We start from the raw sequence: 18,313 nt of genomic DNA on the forward strand, positions 1-18,313 counted from the left end.
TCGCATTTCCAACGCCCCTCCCCCAAGTCCCTCCTCCCTACCTTTTATCTTAGCCTGTTTGGCACACTTTCCTCATTCCTGAAGAAGGGCTCATGCCTGAAATGTCGATTCTCCTGCTCCTTGGATGCTGCCTGACCTTCTGTGCTTTTCCAGCAACACATTTTCAACCCTTGATTATCATCCCAAGAATAGCTGACCTGGTCACTATCACACTGCTTTGGATGTGGAATTGGCTTGACTGTAGGGGAGAGAGGGTGGTGTTGAAAGGTTATTCTGGAGGCCTGTGATCAGCAGTGGCTGAGTCTATTCCAGATGAGATTCCCTACAGTGTGGAAACAGGCCCTTCAGCCCAACAAGTCCACACCGACCCTCCGAAGAGTAACCCACCCAGTCCCATTTCCCTCTGACTAATGCATCTACATTATGGGCAATTTAACATGGCCAATTCACCCGACCTGCACATCTTTGGAGTGTGGGAGGAAACCGGAGCACCTGGAGGAAACCCACGCAGACACGGGGAGTATGTGCACACTCCACACAGACAGTCACCTGAGGCAGGGATCGAACCTGGGTCCCTGGTGCTGTGAAGCAGCAGTGCTAACCATTGAGCCACCGTGCCGCCCTCATCAGTTATTTGAACGATTTAGGTGAGAGTATAGGAGGCGTGGTTAGTAGGTTTGCAGATGACACCAAAATTAATGGCAGTGTGGACAGTGAAAAGATTATCTCAAGAGTACAAAATCCTTGATCAATTGGGCCTGTGAGCCAAGGAGTGACAGATGGAGTTTAATTTGGATAAATATGAGATGTTGAATTTTGGTGAGGCAAACCAGGGTATGACTTACACAGTTAATGATAGGACCCTGGGCAGTGTGGTCCAATAGAACAACCAGGGGCTGCAGGTACATAGTTTCTTGAAAGTGACATCCCAAGACGACAGGGTGGTGAAGAAGGCATTTGGCATGCTTGCTTTTATTGGTCAGAGCACTGAATATAGGAGTTAGGACATCATGTTGCAGCTGTACAGGATGTTGGTAAGGCCACATTTGGAGTACTGCTTAGAATTCTGGTCACCCTCCCAGAGGAAGGATGTTATTAAACTAGAAAGGGTTCAGAAACGATTTGCAAGGATGTTATCGGGTTTGGAGCATTTGAGTTATAAGGAAAAGCTGAATAGGCTGGGGCTACTCTCGCTGGAGATTCGGAGGCTGAGGGGTGTCCTTACAGACATTCATGTAATCACGAGAGGCGTAGATAGTCCAAAATTAGAGGCAATTGGTTTAAGGTGAGAGGGGAAAGATTTAAAAAGGGACCCGAGGGGCAACGTCTTCACACAGAGGGTGGTGCATGCATGGAATGAGCTGCCAGAGAAAGTGGTTACAACATTTCAGAGGGATTGGACAGGTGCATGGATAGAAAAGGGATATGGGCCATTTGCAGGCAAACAGGACTAGTTTAGTTCAGGAAACCAGGTTGACTTAGACTAGTAGGGCCGAATGGCCTCTTTCTGTGCTGTACACCTTCTATGACTCAATGCTTCTGTGCGATCTTGCCGCAAGCAAATTGACTGCCGCATGACTACAGTCCCGCAAGGCGACTTTGAGGTGTCTGGCGGTTGGGTGAGGTGCTACGTAAATGCAACTACTTCTTCTTTGCTCGGAATGCACTCTCTCCAATTGCAGGATGGGAAATGCAGGAATGAAAGAGCAAGAGGATGACTCTAGAGACTGTCCCCCTGGAGAGTGGGGAAGGAGGTGAGGAGAGGAGGGGACGCAAGACGCTATCCCCAATGATTGGCGCTGGTTGATGGGCAGCTAGGCCTGAGCCTAACTCTAGAGCAGTAGCTCACCTACCTCGTTCCTGTCAGCCTGCTCACCCTGAGGACAACGTCACACATTGCGACTGCATCTCTGGCCATATCAAAGTTGCCGCTCAGTTGAGGAGTTGGAAAGTGTCACCTTCCAGCCGAGCGCGGAAACCAATTTTGCTTCGGTTGACACAAAATATCTTTGTGGCTGCGGACTTTAGGAACAGCCACGGAACCCCTCCCTAGCCTTTTGAGAGTATGTACCCCTCGCTGACATCAAAATAGAACATTGCTGTTGGTCAGATGCCTCGACGGTGTGCAAATTTCCGACATGACGTTACACTCTAAAAGGATCTTCATTGGGGGCGCTCTCCGACGTTCATAAGGGTTGCTACATAAATGCAGGACTTCCTTTCGAAATCGTTTTGAAGCGGCGAGGGAATGCGGGATTCGTGAGGATGATTCCCGGGATGGAGGGATTGCCTTACGAGCAAAGGTTAAACAGGTCGGGACCCTACTCCCTGGAATTGAGAAGACTGAGAAGGGGATCCGACTGGGACATATCAGATTCTTAAGGGAGAGATCCGAGAGGATGATTCCCCCTTCATGGGAGAGTCTAGGACAGAGGTGGGGAACCTTTTCCTGTTGGAAGGCCGCATTATGTTAGTTGTAATCTAATAAGGCCGCATCCAAGAAATTTCAATTATATAAATGTTGATACGGTTAGACTGTGTAACTATTCTCAAATTTCACTTCAAATGGAAAGCCACGTGCCCTGTTGTCATAAGTTGATAAACACTGGCGTACTGGATACCCATAGCCTCTCGCCAACCAGCCTCGGGCAATAGTGGCGCCAGTCAGGCAGGGAAGATAACGTACATTCTAGAGTCGCATTATAACTAAATCATGAGCATAGCAGGTATCGAAATAGCCCTTATGACAGACCGATTTTTTAATTGTGGTGGTCAGTCTGTGAGGATTATTTCGTTGAATTTTCTTTTACTCTCTGGCATTTTAAATACATTCGTTTTAAGATTAAAATAAAAGTAATAAAGGACGAGAAAAACGTATTAATAAAAATAAAAGATTTGTTCTGCAAAATTTGGATTCATTCAAAAGACCACACACAATGGCCTTAAGGCTGGAGGTTCCCCACCCGTGGCCTAGGACGAGAGGGCACAGTCTCAGAATAAAGAGGGGGTGGGGGGAGCTGAGTTAAGATTGAGATGAGGAGGAATTTCTCCTGTCAGAGTCATTTAGATTTAGATTAGATTACAGTGTGGAAACGGGCCCTTCGGCCCAACAAGTCCACACCGACCTGCTGAAGCGAAACCCACCCATACATCTACATTTACCCCTTACCTAACACTACAGGCAATTTAGCATGGCCAATTCACCTGACCCTGCACATCTTTGGATGGTGGGAGGAAACCGGAGCACCCGGAGGAAACCCACGCAGACACGGGGAGAACGTGCCTGGGACATATCAGATTCTTAAGGGAGAGATCTGAGAGGATGATTCCCCCTTCATGGGAGAGTCTAGGACAGAGGTGGGGAACCTTTTCCTGTTGGAAGGCCGCATTATGTTAGTTGTAATCTAATAAGGCCGCATCCAAGAAATTTCAATTATATAAATGTTGATACGGTTAGACTGTGTAACTATTCTCAAATTTCACTTCAAATGGAAAGCCACGTGCCCTGTTGTCATAAGTTGATAAACACTGGCGTACTGGATACCCATAGCCTCTCGCCAACCAGCCTCGGGCAATAGTGGCGCCAGTCAGGCAGGGAAGATAACGTACATTCTAGAGTCGCATTATAACTAAATCATGAGCATAGCAGGTGTCGAAATAGCCCTTATGACAGACCGATTTTTTAATTATGGTGGTCAGTCTGTGAGGATTATTTTGTTGAATTTTCTTTTACTCTCTGGTATTTTAAATACATTCGTTTTAAGATTAAAATAAAAGTAATAAAGGACGAGAAAAACGTATTAATTAAAATAAAAGATTTGTTCTGCAAAATTTGGATTCATTCAAAAGACCACACACAATGGCCTTAAGGCTGGAGGTTCCCCACCCGTTGCCTAGGACCAGAGGGCACAGTCTCAGAATAAAGAGGGGGTGGGGGGAGCCGAGTTAAGATTGAGATGAGGAGGAATTTCTCCTGTCAGAGTCTTTGGGATTCCTCACAACAGAGAGCTGTAGGTGCAGGTGTAGGGGGGCAGGTTCCTTGTGCATATCAACGGGTGAGTCAAAAACTGTGGAAAAGCACAGCAGGTCAGGCAGCATCCGAGGAGCCAGAGAGTGGAAGTTTCAGGTCAGGAGTGCGATGAGGGGCTCATACCCGAAACGGCGACTCTCCTGCTCCTCGGATGCTGCCTGACCTGCTGTGCTTTTCCAGCGCCACACTCTCAACTCTGAGTCTCCAGGGTCTGCAGTCCAAACTTTCTCCCATACTGAAGGGTGAGACAGATTCTTGATCAGTCGGGGAATCGAGGGTCACAGTGAAAGTGGACGTGAGGGATGGCAGTGGCTTGAGAGGCCGAATGGCCTACTCTTGTTCATATTTCTTAAAGCCATACTGGTTGAGGGAGGCAGCGACGTAGTGCTATTACCGCCCGGCTATTAATCAAGAAACCCAGAATACTGTGCTGGGGACCTGGGTTCAACTCCCACCATCGCAGATGTTGGAATTTGAATTCAATAAAAAATCTGAAATTAAGATTCGACTGATGGCTATGAAACCGATTGTTGGAAAAACCCATCTGGTTCACTACTGCCCTTCTGGGAAGGAAATCTGCCATCCTTACCTGATATGGCCTACATGTGACTCCAGACCCACAGCCAATGTGGTTGACTCTGAACTGCCCTCTGATAATGGCCGAGCAAGCCGCTCAGTTGTACCAATCACGAGAAAGTCACAATAAAACAACCCACAGCAAGTGGACCGCAGCTCACCACCACCTTCTCAAGGGCAAATAGGGATGGGCTATCAATGCTGGCCAGCCAGCGAAACCCAAGTCCCACAAGTGAATAAATAAAAAAACAAACAAACCCCGGGTAGATCTCCTGTCATTCTCCTAAACTCTGCTGAGGTACAGGCCTGACCTGCTTGATCTCTCCTCATGAATTTGTTTGCTTAAGTGTGTCTGTGTCTGTGTGTCTGTGTGTGTGTTGTGGGTGTGTATGTGTGTCTGTGTGTGTTGTGGGTGTGTGGAAGTGGCTGAATTAAAATTATACTGGGCCCAGTTCTCATCCCTGAGAAATTTGCCTGCACTCTCCCCAATTGAACCCATCCTAACAAGTTGAAACCTACCAAAATGTCTCTTCAGATTCAGTAGATTTTGTAAATCTCTTGGTAATGGTATGTTTGCAGTGCCAATTTACTTGTCTACACAGTTAACACATAAGCTGCTGAATATCTGGGGTGAGCTGCTGAGGAAAGTGGAGGGATTTGATAAGATAGGAGACAGCCTTTGTAGTACAGTGAAAGAATAGAAACAATCTTCATTTACATAGCACCTTTCATGATCTCAGATCATCCTAAAGCACCTTGCAGCCCAGGAAGAACATTTAAAGAGTAGTCACTGTTGTAATGAAGGTAACACGAAAGAAAACTCCAGGAGATCTGCATGAAAATAATCTCGAGTATAAACTCCACTGTTTCCAACTAAAACTCACAGGAGACTGATCTTCAATAGCTCTATCTGTGTTGCACCTTTACCTGGTGTGTATGTGTGTGTGTGTGTGAGTCTGTGTCTGTGTGTGTGTGTCTGTGTCTGTGTGTGAGTGTCCCCCATATGTGTGTCTGTGTGTGTCTGTGTCTGTGTTGTGTGTGGGTCTGTGTGTGTGTATGTCTGTGTCTGTGTTGTGTGTGGGTCTGTGTGTGTGTATGTCTGTGTCTGTGTGTGTCTGCGTCTGTGTGTTGTGTGTGTGTGTGTGCGCGCACACATGCGTGCGCATGCAGAGAAAGGACAAATCGCTGTGATCTTCCCAGACCATAGGGCTGCTCTGTCTTGCCTTTGTGCTCCCCCTGTCTTCGAGTCTTCCTTGCCTTCAGAGAGGAGAGGAGAGGGGTTCTGACAGCAGTGGTGACCAGCAGGTGGCCCAAAATACAGAAAACAGTAGCAGGAGTAGGCCATTCAGCCCTTTGAGCCTGCTCCACCATTCAATAGGATCATGGGTTGATCATCCAACTCAGTCCCCTTTTTCCACTTTCTCTTCTATACCCTTTGATCCCTTTTGGCAGATCTTCTTCCCAAAAGGACATTAGCGAACTACATTAGCTTACATAGAATCCCAAGTGTGGAAGCAGATCATTTGCCCCACTGAGTCCACACTGACCCTCCAAAGAGCATCCCATTCAGACCCACCCTATATTCCTGTATTTGGCATGGCCAATCTACCCTAACCTACACATCTTCAAACTGTGGGGGGAAACTGGAGCAAACCCACGCACATACAGGAGAGAATGTATGTGCAAGGCAATTTAGCACGACCAATCCACCTAAACCTGCCAATCTTTGGACTGTGGAAGGAACCCAGAGCACATAAAAGCAACCCATGCAGACACAGGGAGAATGTGCAAACTCCACATAGGCAGTTGCCTGAGGGTGGAATCGCACCCAGGTCCCTAGCGTTATGAGGCAGCAGTGTTAACCACTGAGCCACCATGCCGCCCACATCTTGGGGATATCAGGGATAACTGACCTTCCAGATGAGAAGATGGTGTTCCGTTAGCTTCTTGTTTCCAGGGACGGACATGGACGGGTGAAAGACGGGTGGCTACATAAATGCTAGGAGTGCTCTGAAGTTCTGCCAAGGATTCGCGAGTAGATCTCCCCGTCCTCCGATGGGTAAGGGAGTTGAAACGATGTCGATGCTGCCACTGGGACTGTGATCACACTGTACAAAACCGTGTCAGCCTCTCCCGCCTCTTCAGCTCGGACCCGAGACACCTCGGAGGGCTGGAAAGGTCATGCAGATATGAAACAGTCAGTCAATCACTCGGTTGCATGGGTTCACTTTAACTCAGAGGCCAGTCAGCCCATCTATCCTGCCCCGCCATACTACATGATGATTCCTCGATGGCCCACCATCCACAAGGCACAAGTCTAGGAGTGTGAGGGGATATTCCCCACTTGCCCTGGGTGGGGAAGCTCCAACAACACTCGAAGAAGCTCAACACTATCCAGGGACAAAGCAGCCCTTGCTTGACTGGAACCACAGCCACAAGCATCCCCTCCCTCCCCCATTGACCCTCAGTAGCAGCAGTGTGTACCATCTACAAGGTGCACTGCAGTAGATCACCAAAGATCCTTAGACAGCACCTTCCAAACCCACGGCCACCTCTATCTAGGAGAACATGGGGAAGCAGATACATGGGAACACTATCACGTTCAAGTTCTCCTCTGAACCACTCACCATCCCGACTTGGAAATATGTTGGCTGTTCCTTTGGTGTTGCTGGGTCAGAATCCTGGAACTCCCTCCTTAATGGTGCTGTGTGGGTGTCCCTACAGCACACAGACTGCAGTGGTTCATCAAACAGAGATAGCTGTGGGGGGGTGGGGGTGGGGGGGTTCAAGTACATAGTTCTTTGAAAGTTGTGTTACATGTAGACAGGGTGGTTAAGGAGGCATTTATTATGCTTGTCTTCATTGCTCAGACCAATGAATATAGGAGTTGGGAAGTCATGTTGTGTTGTGCTCTATGGCACATTATCACCTCAATAAAACTGGCAAAATGTAGATGTCTTAAATATTGTGATGTCCAAACTTTTACAGTCATAGAATTGTACAGCATGAAAATAGACCCTTCAGTCCAATTCATCCATGCTGACCATGTGTCCTAAATTAACTTTGTCCCATTTGCCAGTATTTGGCCCTATTTTCATATACCCATCCAGATGCCTTTTAAATGCTGTAATTGTATCAGCCTCTATCAGTTCCTCTGGCAGCTCATTCCATTCACGCACCACCCTCTGCGTGAAAAGGTTGCTCCTTAGGTCCCTTTTAAATCTTTCCTCTCTCAACTTAAACCTATGCCCTCTAGTTCTGGAATCCCCCACCTCAGAGAAAAGACTTTGTCCATTTATCCTATCCATGCCGCTCATGAATTTATAAACCTCTTTTAAGGTCACCCCTCAGCCTTCGACGCTCCAGGAAAAACAGCTCCAGCCTATTCAACCTCTCCCTGTAGCTCAAATCCTCCAACCCTGGTAACATCCTTGTAAACCGTTTCTGAACCCTTTCAAGTTTCACAACATCTTTACCGTAGCAGGGTGACCAGCATCGCATGCAGTATTCCAAACGTGGTCTAACCAATGTCCTGTATGGTCACAACACGGCCTCCCAACTGCTCGACTCACTGCACTGGCCAATGAAGGCAAGCATACCAAACACCTTCATCACTGTCCAGTCTACCTGTGACTCCACTGTCGAGGTACTGTAAACCTGCACTCCAAGGTCACTTTGCTCGGCAACACTCTCAGGACCTTACCATTAGGTGTATAAGTGCTGCCCTGTGTATTTCTGTTTCTGTCAGTCTATTTTCAATCTTCAATTAAGCGTTGGCATATTGCTATCAATGACATGTTTGATGAGGTTCAGTGTGTGTTCCTCTTCGGCCATTGACTCAGAGAACCTCAGACCAAACCTTGCAGAAACAGAGCAGGTCTGGCAACATCGGTGGAAAGAAAAATAGAGATCACGTTTCATCTCGATCCAACATCATAATCTTAGACTGTGACGCCTCGCACCCCGCTCCGCCATGCCAGGTTTTGAACTCTATCGTCCATTGGCAACGTCCTTCCTGCTTTATGTTTCCTCATGTGTCCTCTTTTGAGAACCTCCGCCTGGACAGCAATTTTGGAAAGAGGAACATGGCTAACAGTTTGAGGTCGGTATGACTTAACTAATCACAAGTATTCTGGCCCTGAATGCTGTGACAATGTTGCCCTTTAACAAGGTTATGTTGTCCTTAGTTTCTTTTACAAAGAAGTAAGAAAAGATGCAGACTGCAAAACGTCTATGTTGAAGAGTTTTCGGGACAATTTGATTTTAGCTAACAGATACTGCCTGAGGCAAAAAGGCTTTTAAGTTTAAATGAACACAACACTTGTACAAAGAAAAGTGAGTGGCCAGTTCTCTTAGTTCAGCATTTCTCTAGTTTTGTTCTGTTTTAGCACAGTAGAGTTGAAACAGCTGATGGACTCTAAACAAGAAGGTGCTCTGTCTCTGGCCTAACTCATGTTAGACCCTACGTTTCATTTTGATTTTCGCAGTGCTAAGCGTTGTTTATGGGGATTTTTGCAAGTATTTGGAACACCATCATTAATTTGGGACATTCTGCTGAGTTTTCGTATAGGTTCCGTTATTCTGTATTCTGTTCTCAATTGTTTGTGTTTCGATTGGTAATTTTGTAAATAAATTCCGCTTTGTTTTAAACGAAATAGCTGGTCCAACTGCATCTCTCCTGGAATATCCTCGTTACACCTGCATGATGCATAGAGTCTGGGCTACATTTTTGAAATGTTTTCAGCGTTTCTGGCTTGGCCTATAATAGGTTGGGATATCTTCGATAATTCCAATTTCGGATTAGGTTTGTCAGACTGTAATGCTGCGAATGTTAGGTTCTGTTCCTGGTATTCAGTTTATTTGCTTTAAATGGTCTTTGGGATAAAAATGCCTCTTTTCATCAACAAGAGGTTTCTGTGTGTGGAAAAAATGGCTTTGGGGGTTTTGCAAAAAGTGGTTAAGGCCAAGCTGCTGGAATTAGCAGGCAATTTGGAGTTGAAGCTGACCTCTTCCCTGAGGAAAGGTGAGTTAATTATAGCAATAATCCAGCAATTACATTTGCTGGAAGCGTCACCAGAATTTTTAGAGACGGCCAAAATTCAACTAAAAATAAAGCAACTTGAAAAAGAGGAAAACAGTAATGAATTACCCTAAAATGAAAAGTTCAGAAATGGACTGAGGAGATTTGGGAGGGGAAACGAAAAAAACTTGGGGGGAAGGGTTATGGAAAACCCAAAGGCGTTCTAAGCATACATGGGGAATAACAGAATGACCAGACAGAGGGTAGGGTTGAACAAGGATAGTGGAGAGAACTTGCGCCTGGAGATTGAAAAGTTAGGGCAGGTGTTAAATGAGGTTTTTGTTTTGCTTCAGTATTCACTCGACAGAGTGAGACCACCATGGACCAGTTTAATAGGCTTGAACAGGTTAATGTTAATTAACTCGATATGTTGGATTTTTTTGGAAGCAACAAGGCAGATAAGTCCCCAGGACAGGACCAAAGGTACTAAGGAAAGCAAATAATGAGAATGTTGCACTTCTGGCGATGATCTTTGTATCCTCACTCTCCACGGGCGTAGTACTAGATGACCGAGGGAAGGCGGATGTTATTTTTCTGTCCAAGAAAGCGAATACGAAAGTCCCCGGTAATTACAGACCAGTCAGTCGCACTTCTGCGATAAGCAATGTAAAGGAAAGGGTCCTGAGGGATGGAATTTATGACTATTGGGAAAAAGATAGTTTTATTAAAGATAGTAAGCATGGCTTTGCGAGGGGTAGTTCATGCCTCACAAGCCTTATTGAGTTCTTACAAGGGGGCATAGCTTTAAATTAAGGGGGGGGGGGTAGGTATAGGACAGATGGTACGGGTATGTTCTTTACTCAGCGAGTCGTGAGTTCATGGAATGCTCTGCCAGTAGCAGTGGTGGACTCTCCCTCATTATGGGCATTTAAGCGGGCATTGGATAGGCATATGGAGGATAGTGGGCTAGTGTAGGTTAGGTGGGCTTGGATCGGTGCAACATCGAGGGCTGAAGGGCCTGTACTGCGCTGTATTCTTCTATGTTCTATGTTCTATGAAACAGGCTTGAGGGACTGAATGGCCTACTCCTGGTCCTAGTAACGAATTTGGAACCACTAATTGGCCCCACATTCACCCCCCACACCCCAATTAATTGCCCCTCCCTCCAAACTGATGGTTTAAATTGAGTTTGTTTTAAACCAATAGCATGCAAGAGACAATCAGAACAGGAGGGTGCACCAGAATATATTTACCTGAAGTGAAGAAGGCGTTTGGCATACTGTCCTTTATTGGTCAGAGCATTGAGTGTAGGAGTTGGGATGTCATGTTGCGGCTGTACAGGATATCGGTTCAGCCACTGTTGGAATATCGAATGCAATTCTGGTCTCCTTCCTATCAGAAGGATGTTGTGAAACTTGAAAGGGTTCAGAAAAGATTTACAAGGATGTTGCCAGGGTTGGAGCGCTTGACCTATAGAGAGAGGCTGTACAGGCTGGGGCTGTTTTCCCTGGAGCGTCGGAGGCTGAGGGGTGACCTTATAGAGGTTTATAAAATCATGAGGGGCCTGGATAGGATAATTAGACAAGGTCTTTTCTCCCTGGGGTGGGGGAGTCCAGAACTAGAGGGCATAGGTTTAGGGTGAGAGAGGAAAGATATAAAAGGCAACTTTTTCATACAGAGGGTGGTCCGCGTATGGAATGAGCTACCAGAGGAAGTGGTGGAGGCTGGTGCAATAACAGCATTTAAAAGGCATCTGGGTGGGGATATGGATAGGAAGGGTTCAGAGGGATATGGATCAAATGCTGGCAAATGGGACTAGTTTACGTTAGGATATCTGGTCGGCATGGACGAGTTAGACCGAAGGGTCTTTTTCCGAGCTGTACATCTCTATGACTCTAAATATATACATGCATCGAGGAGAGACACAGGCACAGACTGGGGGAATTGGGATTGAGGGTGGGGCGGAGGTCGATCAGAAAATGGACAGGCCCTGAAAGGGGAGAGGGGAAACCTCTTTCGTATGGATTCTGAATCACCCCTGCATATTTTACGACAAATTCTGCTTGTTAACTCAGTTTCTCTCTCTCTCTCTCTCTCTCTCTCTCTCTCTCTCACTCTCTAAATCTCCCTCTTGTGAATGTGAACAATTTTCAAATCATCAATATTTATTTTCCTGACTTCTCCAGCTTCTATTCCTTTCTCCACAGTAAAAAACTGATGCAAAATATTCACTTAATATTTGATTTTGAAGTACCCGACAATTTTCTCACACCCTTCGTGTACTTGTAGAATCTCTTTGGATTATTGTTAACCTTATCTGTGAATGCTATCCCATAAACCCTCTTTGCTTTCCTGATTTCCTTCTTAAGAATGCTCTATGTTATAGTCATGGAGTCATACAGCATGGAAATTGATCCTTTGGCCCAACCAGTCCATGCTGAAAGAAATCCCGAACTAAACTAGTCCCACCTCCCTGTTCCTGGCCCATATCCCTCCAAACCTTTCCTATTCATCAACTTGTCCAAATGTCTGTTAAACATTGTAACTGTACCCACATCCACCACTTCCTCAGGAAGTTCATTCCACACACAAACCACCCTCTGTGTTGAGAATTTGCCTCTCCTGTCTTATTTACTGTATATACTTGAGTAAAGGTCGATCTCCTGTCAAAGCTGACCCCCTATTTTTGGCCAAATAATCTGGAATTGTCCATATATCTCGTGTAAAAGTCGACCCTAGTTCTTCACAGATAACAGGTCAACGTTTATGAGTCAGTGTGCTGGTCGTCACATCCCGCTGCAGCTTTGGCTCTGCTCCTGGTCTTCCAGTCTGCTGGCTGTTGAGATCTGCTCTGGGTTTTTGGAATTTCCACAATTCATTTTCTGCTTCTTCAACAGAGATCATTTAGATTAGATTCCCTACAGTGCGGAAACAGGCCCTTCGGCCCAACAAGTCCACACCAACCCTCGGAAGAGGAAACCACCCAGTCCCATTCCTCGCTGACTGCTGCGCCTAACACTATGGGCAACTTAGCATGGCCAACTCACCTGACCTGCACATCTTTGGACTGTGGGAGGAAACCGGAGCACCCGGAGGAAACCCGGGCAGACAGTCACCTGAGGCTGGAATTGAACCTGGGACCCTGATGCTGTAAGGCAGCAGTGCTAACCACTGAGCCACCGTGCCGTGGGCTTCTGCTGATCACATGGTATGAATTTTGACGAGCATGAATTTCAGCCCCTCAAAAGTAGTATCATGTAATCATCGACCCCATAAATTTAACCTTTAAAAAGTAGTCAAAACAATTTCTCTATTACTTGAGAATATACGGTAAATCTTTCTTCATCAACTGGAAAATATGCCCTCTTATCTTGAAATCCTGCACCCTAGGGGAAAGATACCTGCTATTTATCTTATCCACACGCTTCATTACTTTACAAAGCTCTTTAAGGTCACCTCTCAACTTCCTGCACTCCAGTGAAAGAAGTCCCAGCCTATTCAGCCTATATTGATAATTCAGAACTCCTGTTCCCAGCAATGTCCTGGTAAATCTTTTCTCAACACTGTCGAGCTTAATAACATTTCTCCTACAACAGGGTGACCAGAACCACACACAGTACTCCAGAAAAGGCCTCACCAATGTCCTGTAACAGCGTCACTGTGACGGCCCAATTCCTATACTCAAAGGGCTGGATAATGAAGGCAACATCCAGCGTGTGATGCTGGAAAAGCACAGCAGGTCAGGCAGCATCTGAGTAGCAAAAGAATCGACATTCCGGGCAAAAGCCCTCCGTCAGGAATGCCTGCTGTGCTTTTCCAGCACCACACTCTCCACTTGGATCTCCGACATCTGCAGTCCTCACTTTCTCCCAATGAAGGCAAGCGCCTTTTCAACCACCAATATGTGATTGTTTTAGAGATTCATCTGAACCCAGCTGACTATATCTTATATAAGATTCACTTTATTCTTAACTTGCACCTGGGTGGCATGGTGGCTCAGTGGTTAGCACTGCTGTGTCACAGTACCAGGGACCCCGGTTTGATTCCGGCCTCAGATGACTGTCTGTATGGCATTTGTATGTTCTCCCCATGTCTGGGGACTAATGCACCTAACCTCCACAGCCCTGAACTCTATGGGCAATTTAGCATGGATAATTCACCTAATGTGCACGTCTTTGGACTGGTTTCCTCCCACAGTCCAAAGGTGTGCACGTTAGGTCAATTGGCCATGCTAAATTGCCCATAGTGTTCAGGGATGTTTAGGTTAGGTGCATAAGTCAGGGGCAAATGTGGAGTAATAGAGTAGGGGAATGGGTCTGGGTGGGTTCTTCTTCAGAGGGTCGGTTTGGGCTGAAGGGCCTGTTTCCACACTGTAGGGATTCTATGATTCTCAATATCTTTATTCACCCATTGCTTCTTAATCTTACCTGCCTCACTCTAACAGGAACAGAACTACTCTCAACTCTCATCATCACAATCTTGACAACCTCTCTCCCCAGACCTTGCTGAGTTTCCCCAGCAACTTTCCATCTTTGGCTTTCGGCATACTTGCCTCATGCTCCAACGGTAGATCACCGGTCTCGTCTCTTCCTCTGGCTTCCTGTGATTCCGATTCCAATCCTGCAAGAGACCTGTCAACATTAGGAGAGGAGACCAGGCCAACAGGAGGAGGTGTGACAGCTGACTGGAGTTGGCCTAACTGCCTGCCTCTTAATAATACAGGAGTCCTTTGATCAGATCCCGAACCAGAGCCCGAGGGTTGAAGGAGCTGGGAAAGCAGAACACCGTGGCTCAGTGGTTAGCATTGCTGCCTCATAACACCAGGGACACGGGTTCAATTCCACCCTTGGGTGACTCCACTCTGTGGAGTTTGCACGTTCCCCCTGTATGTGCATGAGTTCCCTCCAGGTTCTCTGGTTTTCTCCCACGGTCCAAAGAAAAGATTTGCAAGGATATTGCCAGGGTTGGAGGACTTGAGCTACAGGGAGAGGTTGAATAGGCTAGGGCTGTTTTCCCTGGATCGTCAGAAGCTGAGGGGTGACTTTATAGAGGTTTTATAAAATCACGAGGGGCATGAGTAGGATAAATAGACAAAGCCTTTTCCCTGGGGTGTGGAGTCCAGAACTAGAGGGCATAGGTTTAGGATGAGAGGGTAAAGATATAAAAGAGACCCAAGGGACAACATTTTCAAGCAGAGGGTGGTACGTGTATGGAATGAGCTGCCAGAGAAAGTGGTGGAGGCTGGTACAATTACAACATTTAAAAGGCATCTGGATGGGTATATGAAGAGGAAGGATGTGGAGGGATATGGGCCAGGTGCTGGCAGGTGGGACTAGATTCGGTTGGGATATTTGGTCAGCATGGACGAGTTGGGCTGAAGGGTCTGTTTCCATGCTTAACATCTCTATGACTCTATGTGCAGGTTAGGGTGGATTGGCCATGCTAAATTGTCCAAGTCAGGTGGGTCAACTATGGTAAATGTAGGGCGGGTGGGATGCTCTTCAGAGAGTCAGTACACACTCAAGAGACCCAATGGCCTCTCTCTGCATGGATTCTATGAAGGTTTGGCTGGAGGAATAAAGGCTTCAACTATTTTCTCAATAGCAAGGGTTTGGAAAGCTGAAACACAAAGGGACATGGGAGTCCTAGTTCAGGATTCTCTTAAGATTGACATGTAGGTTCAGGTGGCAGTTATAAAGGCAAATGCAATATAGGCGTTCATTTCAAAAGGGCTAGAATACAAGTGCAGAGATGTTCTGAGGCTGTATAAGGCTCTGGTCAGATCACATTTGGAATACCGTGAGCAGTTTCGGGCCCCGTATCTAAGGAAGGCTGTGCGGGCCTTGGAAGGGAGGGTCCAGACGAGGTTTACAAGCAAGATCCCAGGGATGAAGGGCTTGTCATTTGGGAGCGGTTGAGGACTCTGGGTCTGTACTCGATGGGGTTTGGAAGGATGGGGGTGGGTGGAATCTGATTGAGAAGGGGTTTCCACCGGTTGGAGAGACTAGGACCAGAGGGCACAGCCTCAGGAGTGAAGGGATGGACTGAGATGAGGAGGAATTTCTTCAACCAGAGGGTGGCGACTCTGTGGAACTCATTGTCACAGAGAGCTGTGGAGGGCAAGTCATTAAGGCAGAGGTAAATAGATTCTGAGGAGGGTCACTACACCAGAAACTTTAACTGTTTCTCTCTCTATAGCCCCTGTTAGACCCTGCTGTGCTTATCCAGCAATTTCTGGTTTTTGTTTCTGATTTCCAGCATCCAGAGTTTTTTGACATTTCAGATACGTTCTCGATTGGTAAGGGGGATCAAGGATTACAGGGAGAGGGCGGGATAATGGGGTTGGAAAACATATCAGCCATGATCGAATGGTGGAGTTGATTTGGTGGACCAAGTGGGGCCAATTCTGCTCCTATATCTTGTGGTCAGAAGGTAGCAATGACTCCAGGGATTAGTGGAGACCATTCAGTCCCTAAGATCCATTCTATCATTGAGGTAGATTTCTGCTAGTGATGCCCAGAGTGAGGAAGAGGACACGGATTGGCATGTCGAAAGTCCTGCTCAGTTGAGATTTCTTTCAACACCCTGAGGTTTTCAAGGAGAATGGAAAGGCTGGTTGATAGAATTTTCCAAGGAGTGGGAATCCCTTGCTGAGAGATTCCCTGAGCAACCATCTACCTAACAGCAGTGGGACTGTTCGAACTCCCCGATTTTAAAGGATCCTCTCGGAGGGTGAGAGACAGACGGGGTGTTGGATGCATTGTCTGGAGGAATGCTCAATTCTCAGGGAATTGTCTTGGAGTTCACAACATCAGGTGAAATGGCAACCAGAAATCCCAGTCTAATGTTCCAGACCAGGATTTGACATGGAGATGTTCAGAAACCCCTCCTACCACCACTCCAATGCCCGCAAAATACATGAATTGGCTGCAATGATTGATTCATGAACACACACACCAGTCAGTCTCCTGCCTCTGACCAAGAGGAGTGAAGTAACCAGTGTGCACAGGAAGATCCCAGAGAGCAGCCAAGCTGCCATCGACGCCAGCCATTTCCCATTGCTGTAAAATTCAGGAGGTCCTTCACCTGGAAAGGAGGAAGAGCCATCAGATTAGACACAAACCGGCTCCGGGAAAAGGCTTTCTCCCAGCCTCTCTTTGCACATTGATGCCCTGAACTGGATTCAAATCCTGCTCGAGGTTTTGTTCCAGCGAGTGCGCTGAGGGAGGATTTGGAGGAGCAGAGAGACGTTGAAAGAAAGACAGTTATGTTTCCTACCTGTGAACCCCCATCTCTCTGTTCCCTTCCCCTCCAACCCTGACTTCAACCATCATCCTCTCTGTTTCTCTCTGTCTGTCTCTCTGTCTCCCTGTCTCTCACTCTCTCTCTGTTGCTCTCTTTCTCTCTATCTCCCTGCCTCACTGTCTCTGTCTATCTATTTGCGTCTCTTTCTCTCTCTCTCTCTCTCTCTGTCTCTCTCTCTCTCTCTCTCGCTCTGTGCTCTCTCTCTCTCTCTCTCTCTCTCTCTCTCTGTTTCTCTCTCTGCTCCTCTCATAGAGTCATACAGTACGGAAATAGACCCTTCGGTCCAACCAGACCATGCAGACCAGATATCCCAAACTAAACCAGTCCCACCTGCCTGCTACTGGCCCATATCTCTCTAAACCTTTCCTATTCAGGTACTTATCCAAATGTCTTTAAAATGTTGTAAATGTACCCACTTCCACCATTTCCTCAGGAGGTTTGTTCCACACATGAACACCCCGTGTAAAAAAGTTACCCCTCGTGTCTTTTTAAAATCTATCTCCGCTCTCCTTAAACATATGCCCCTTCGTCTTGAAATCCCTTACCCTAGCAAAAAGACACACACTCTCTCTCTATCTTACTCTTGTCTCTCTCTTTCTTTCTGCATCTCTGTTTTTCTTTCTTCCTGTCTCGTTCTCTGTCTGTCTCTCTATCTCTGTCTTTCTCTGTCATAGAGTCATACAACACGGAAACAGACCCTTCGGTCCAACCAGTCCGTGCTGAACATAATCCCAAACCAAACTAGTCCCACCTACCTGCTCCTGGCCCATAAACCTCTAAACCTTTCCCAATCATGTACTTATCTAAATGGCTTTTAAGTGCTGTAACTGTACCCGCATCCACCACTTCCTCTGGACGTTCATTCCACATCCGAACCACTCTCGGTCTAAAAAAGTTACCGTTTACGTCTTTTTAAAATCTTTCTCCTATCACCTTAAAAATATGATAGGATTAGGATATTGGGCTGAATGGGCCTTTTCCCATGCTGTAGACCCTCACAGATGGGCTGAAGGGTCTCTTCCTCTGCTGCTGACCTGCACAGATGGGCCAAAAAGCCTCTCCTTATGTTGCAGATCTCCACAGTTGGGCCAAAAGGCACCTTCCTATGTTGTAGACCTCCATAGATGGGCCGAAGGGCCCCTTCCTTTGCTGTAGACCACCACAGATGGGCCTCTCCCTATACTGTACACCACAGATGGGCCAAAGGGCCCCTTCCTTTGCTGTAGACCACCACAGATGGGCCTCTCCCCATGCTGTAGACCACCACAGATGGACCGAAGGGCCTCTTCCTGTGCTGTCATCCTCCACAGATAGCCCCTAGTCTTGAAATACCTCACGTTAGGGAAAAGGCACACACTCTCTCTCTCTCTCTCTCTCTCTCT

At 46.7% G+C, this 18,313-nt stretch overlaps 1 protein-coding gene across 3 annotated transcripts in view; it reads right to left on the bottom strand.

Annotated features, from left to right (window-relative positions):
* LOC122544332 overlaps positions 1 to 18,313 on the bottom strand; it is a 34,841-nt gene that overhangs the window by 8,381 nt on the left and 8,147 nt on the right. For all 3 annotated transcript variants that reach the window (XM_043683509.1, XM_043683508.1, XM_043683510.1), the window contains exons 3-5: positions 16,584 to 16,712; positions 14,179 to 14,246; positions 6,520 to 6,776 (exon numbers count right to left, since the gene is read on the bottom strand). In XM_043683509.1, coding sequence (XP_043539444.1) covers positions 6,606 to 6,776; positions 14,179 to 14,246; positions 16,584 to 16,712 — 368 coding nt within the window. In that variant the 3' untranslated portion in view covers positions 6,520 to 6,605. The remainder of the gene's footprint in view (positions 1 to 6,519; positions 6,777 to 14,178; positions 14,247 to 16,583; positions 16,713 to 18,313) is intronic.

Source organism: Chiloscyllium plagiosum, chromosome 48 (genome assembly GCF_004010195.1).
Source record: "Chiloscyllium plagiosum isolate BGI_BamShark_2017 chromosome 48, ASM401019v2, whole genome shotgun sequence".
In the NCBI taxonomy this organism is placed as follows: domain Eukaryota; kingdom Metazoa; phylum Chordata; class Chondrichthyes; order Orectolobiformes; family Hemiscylliidae; genus Chiloscyllium; species Chiloscyllium plagiosum.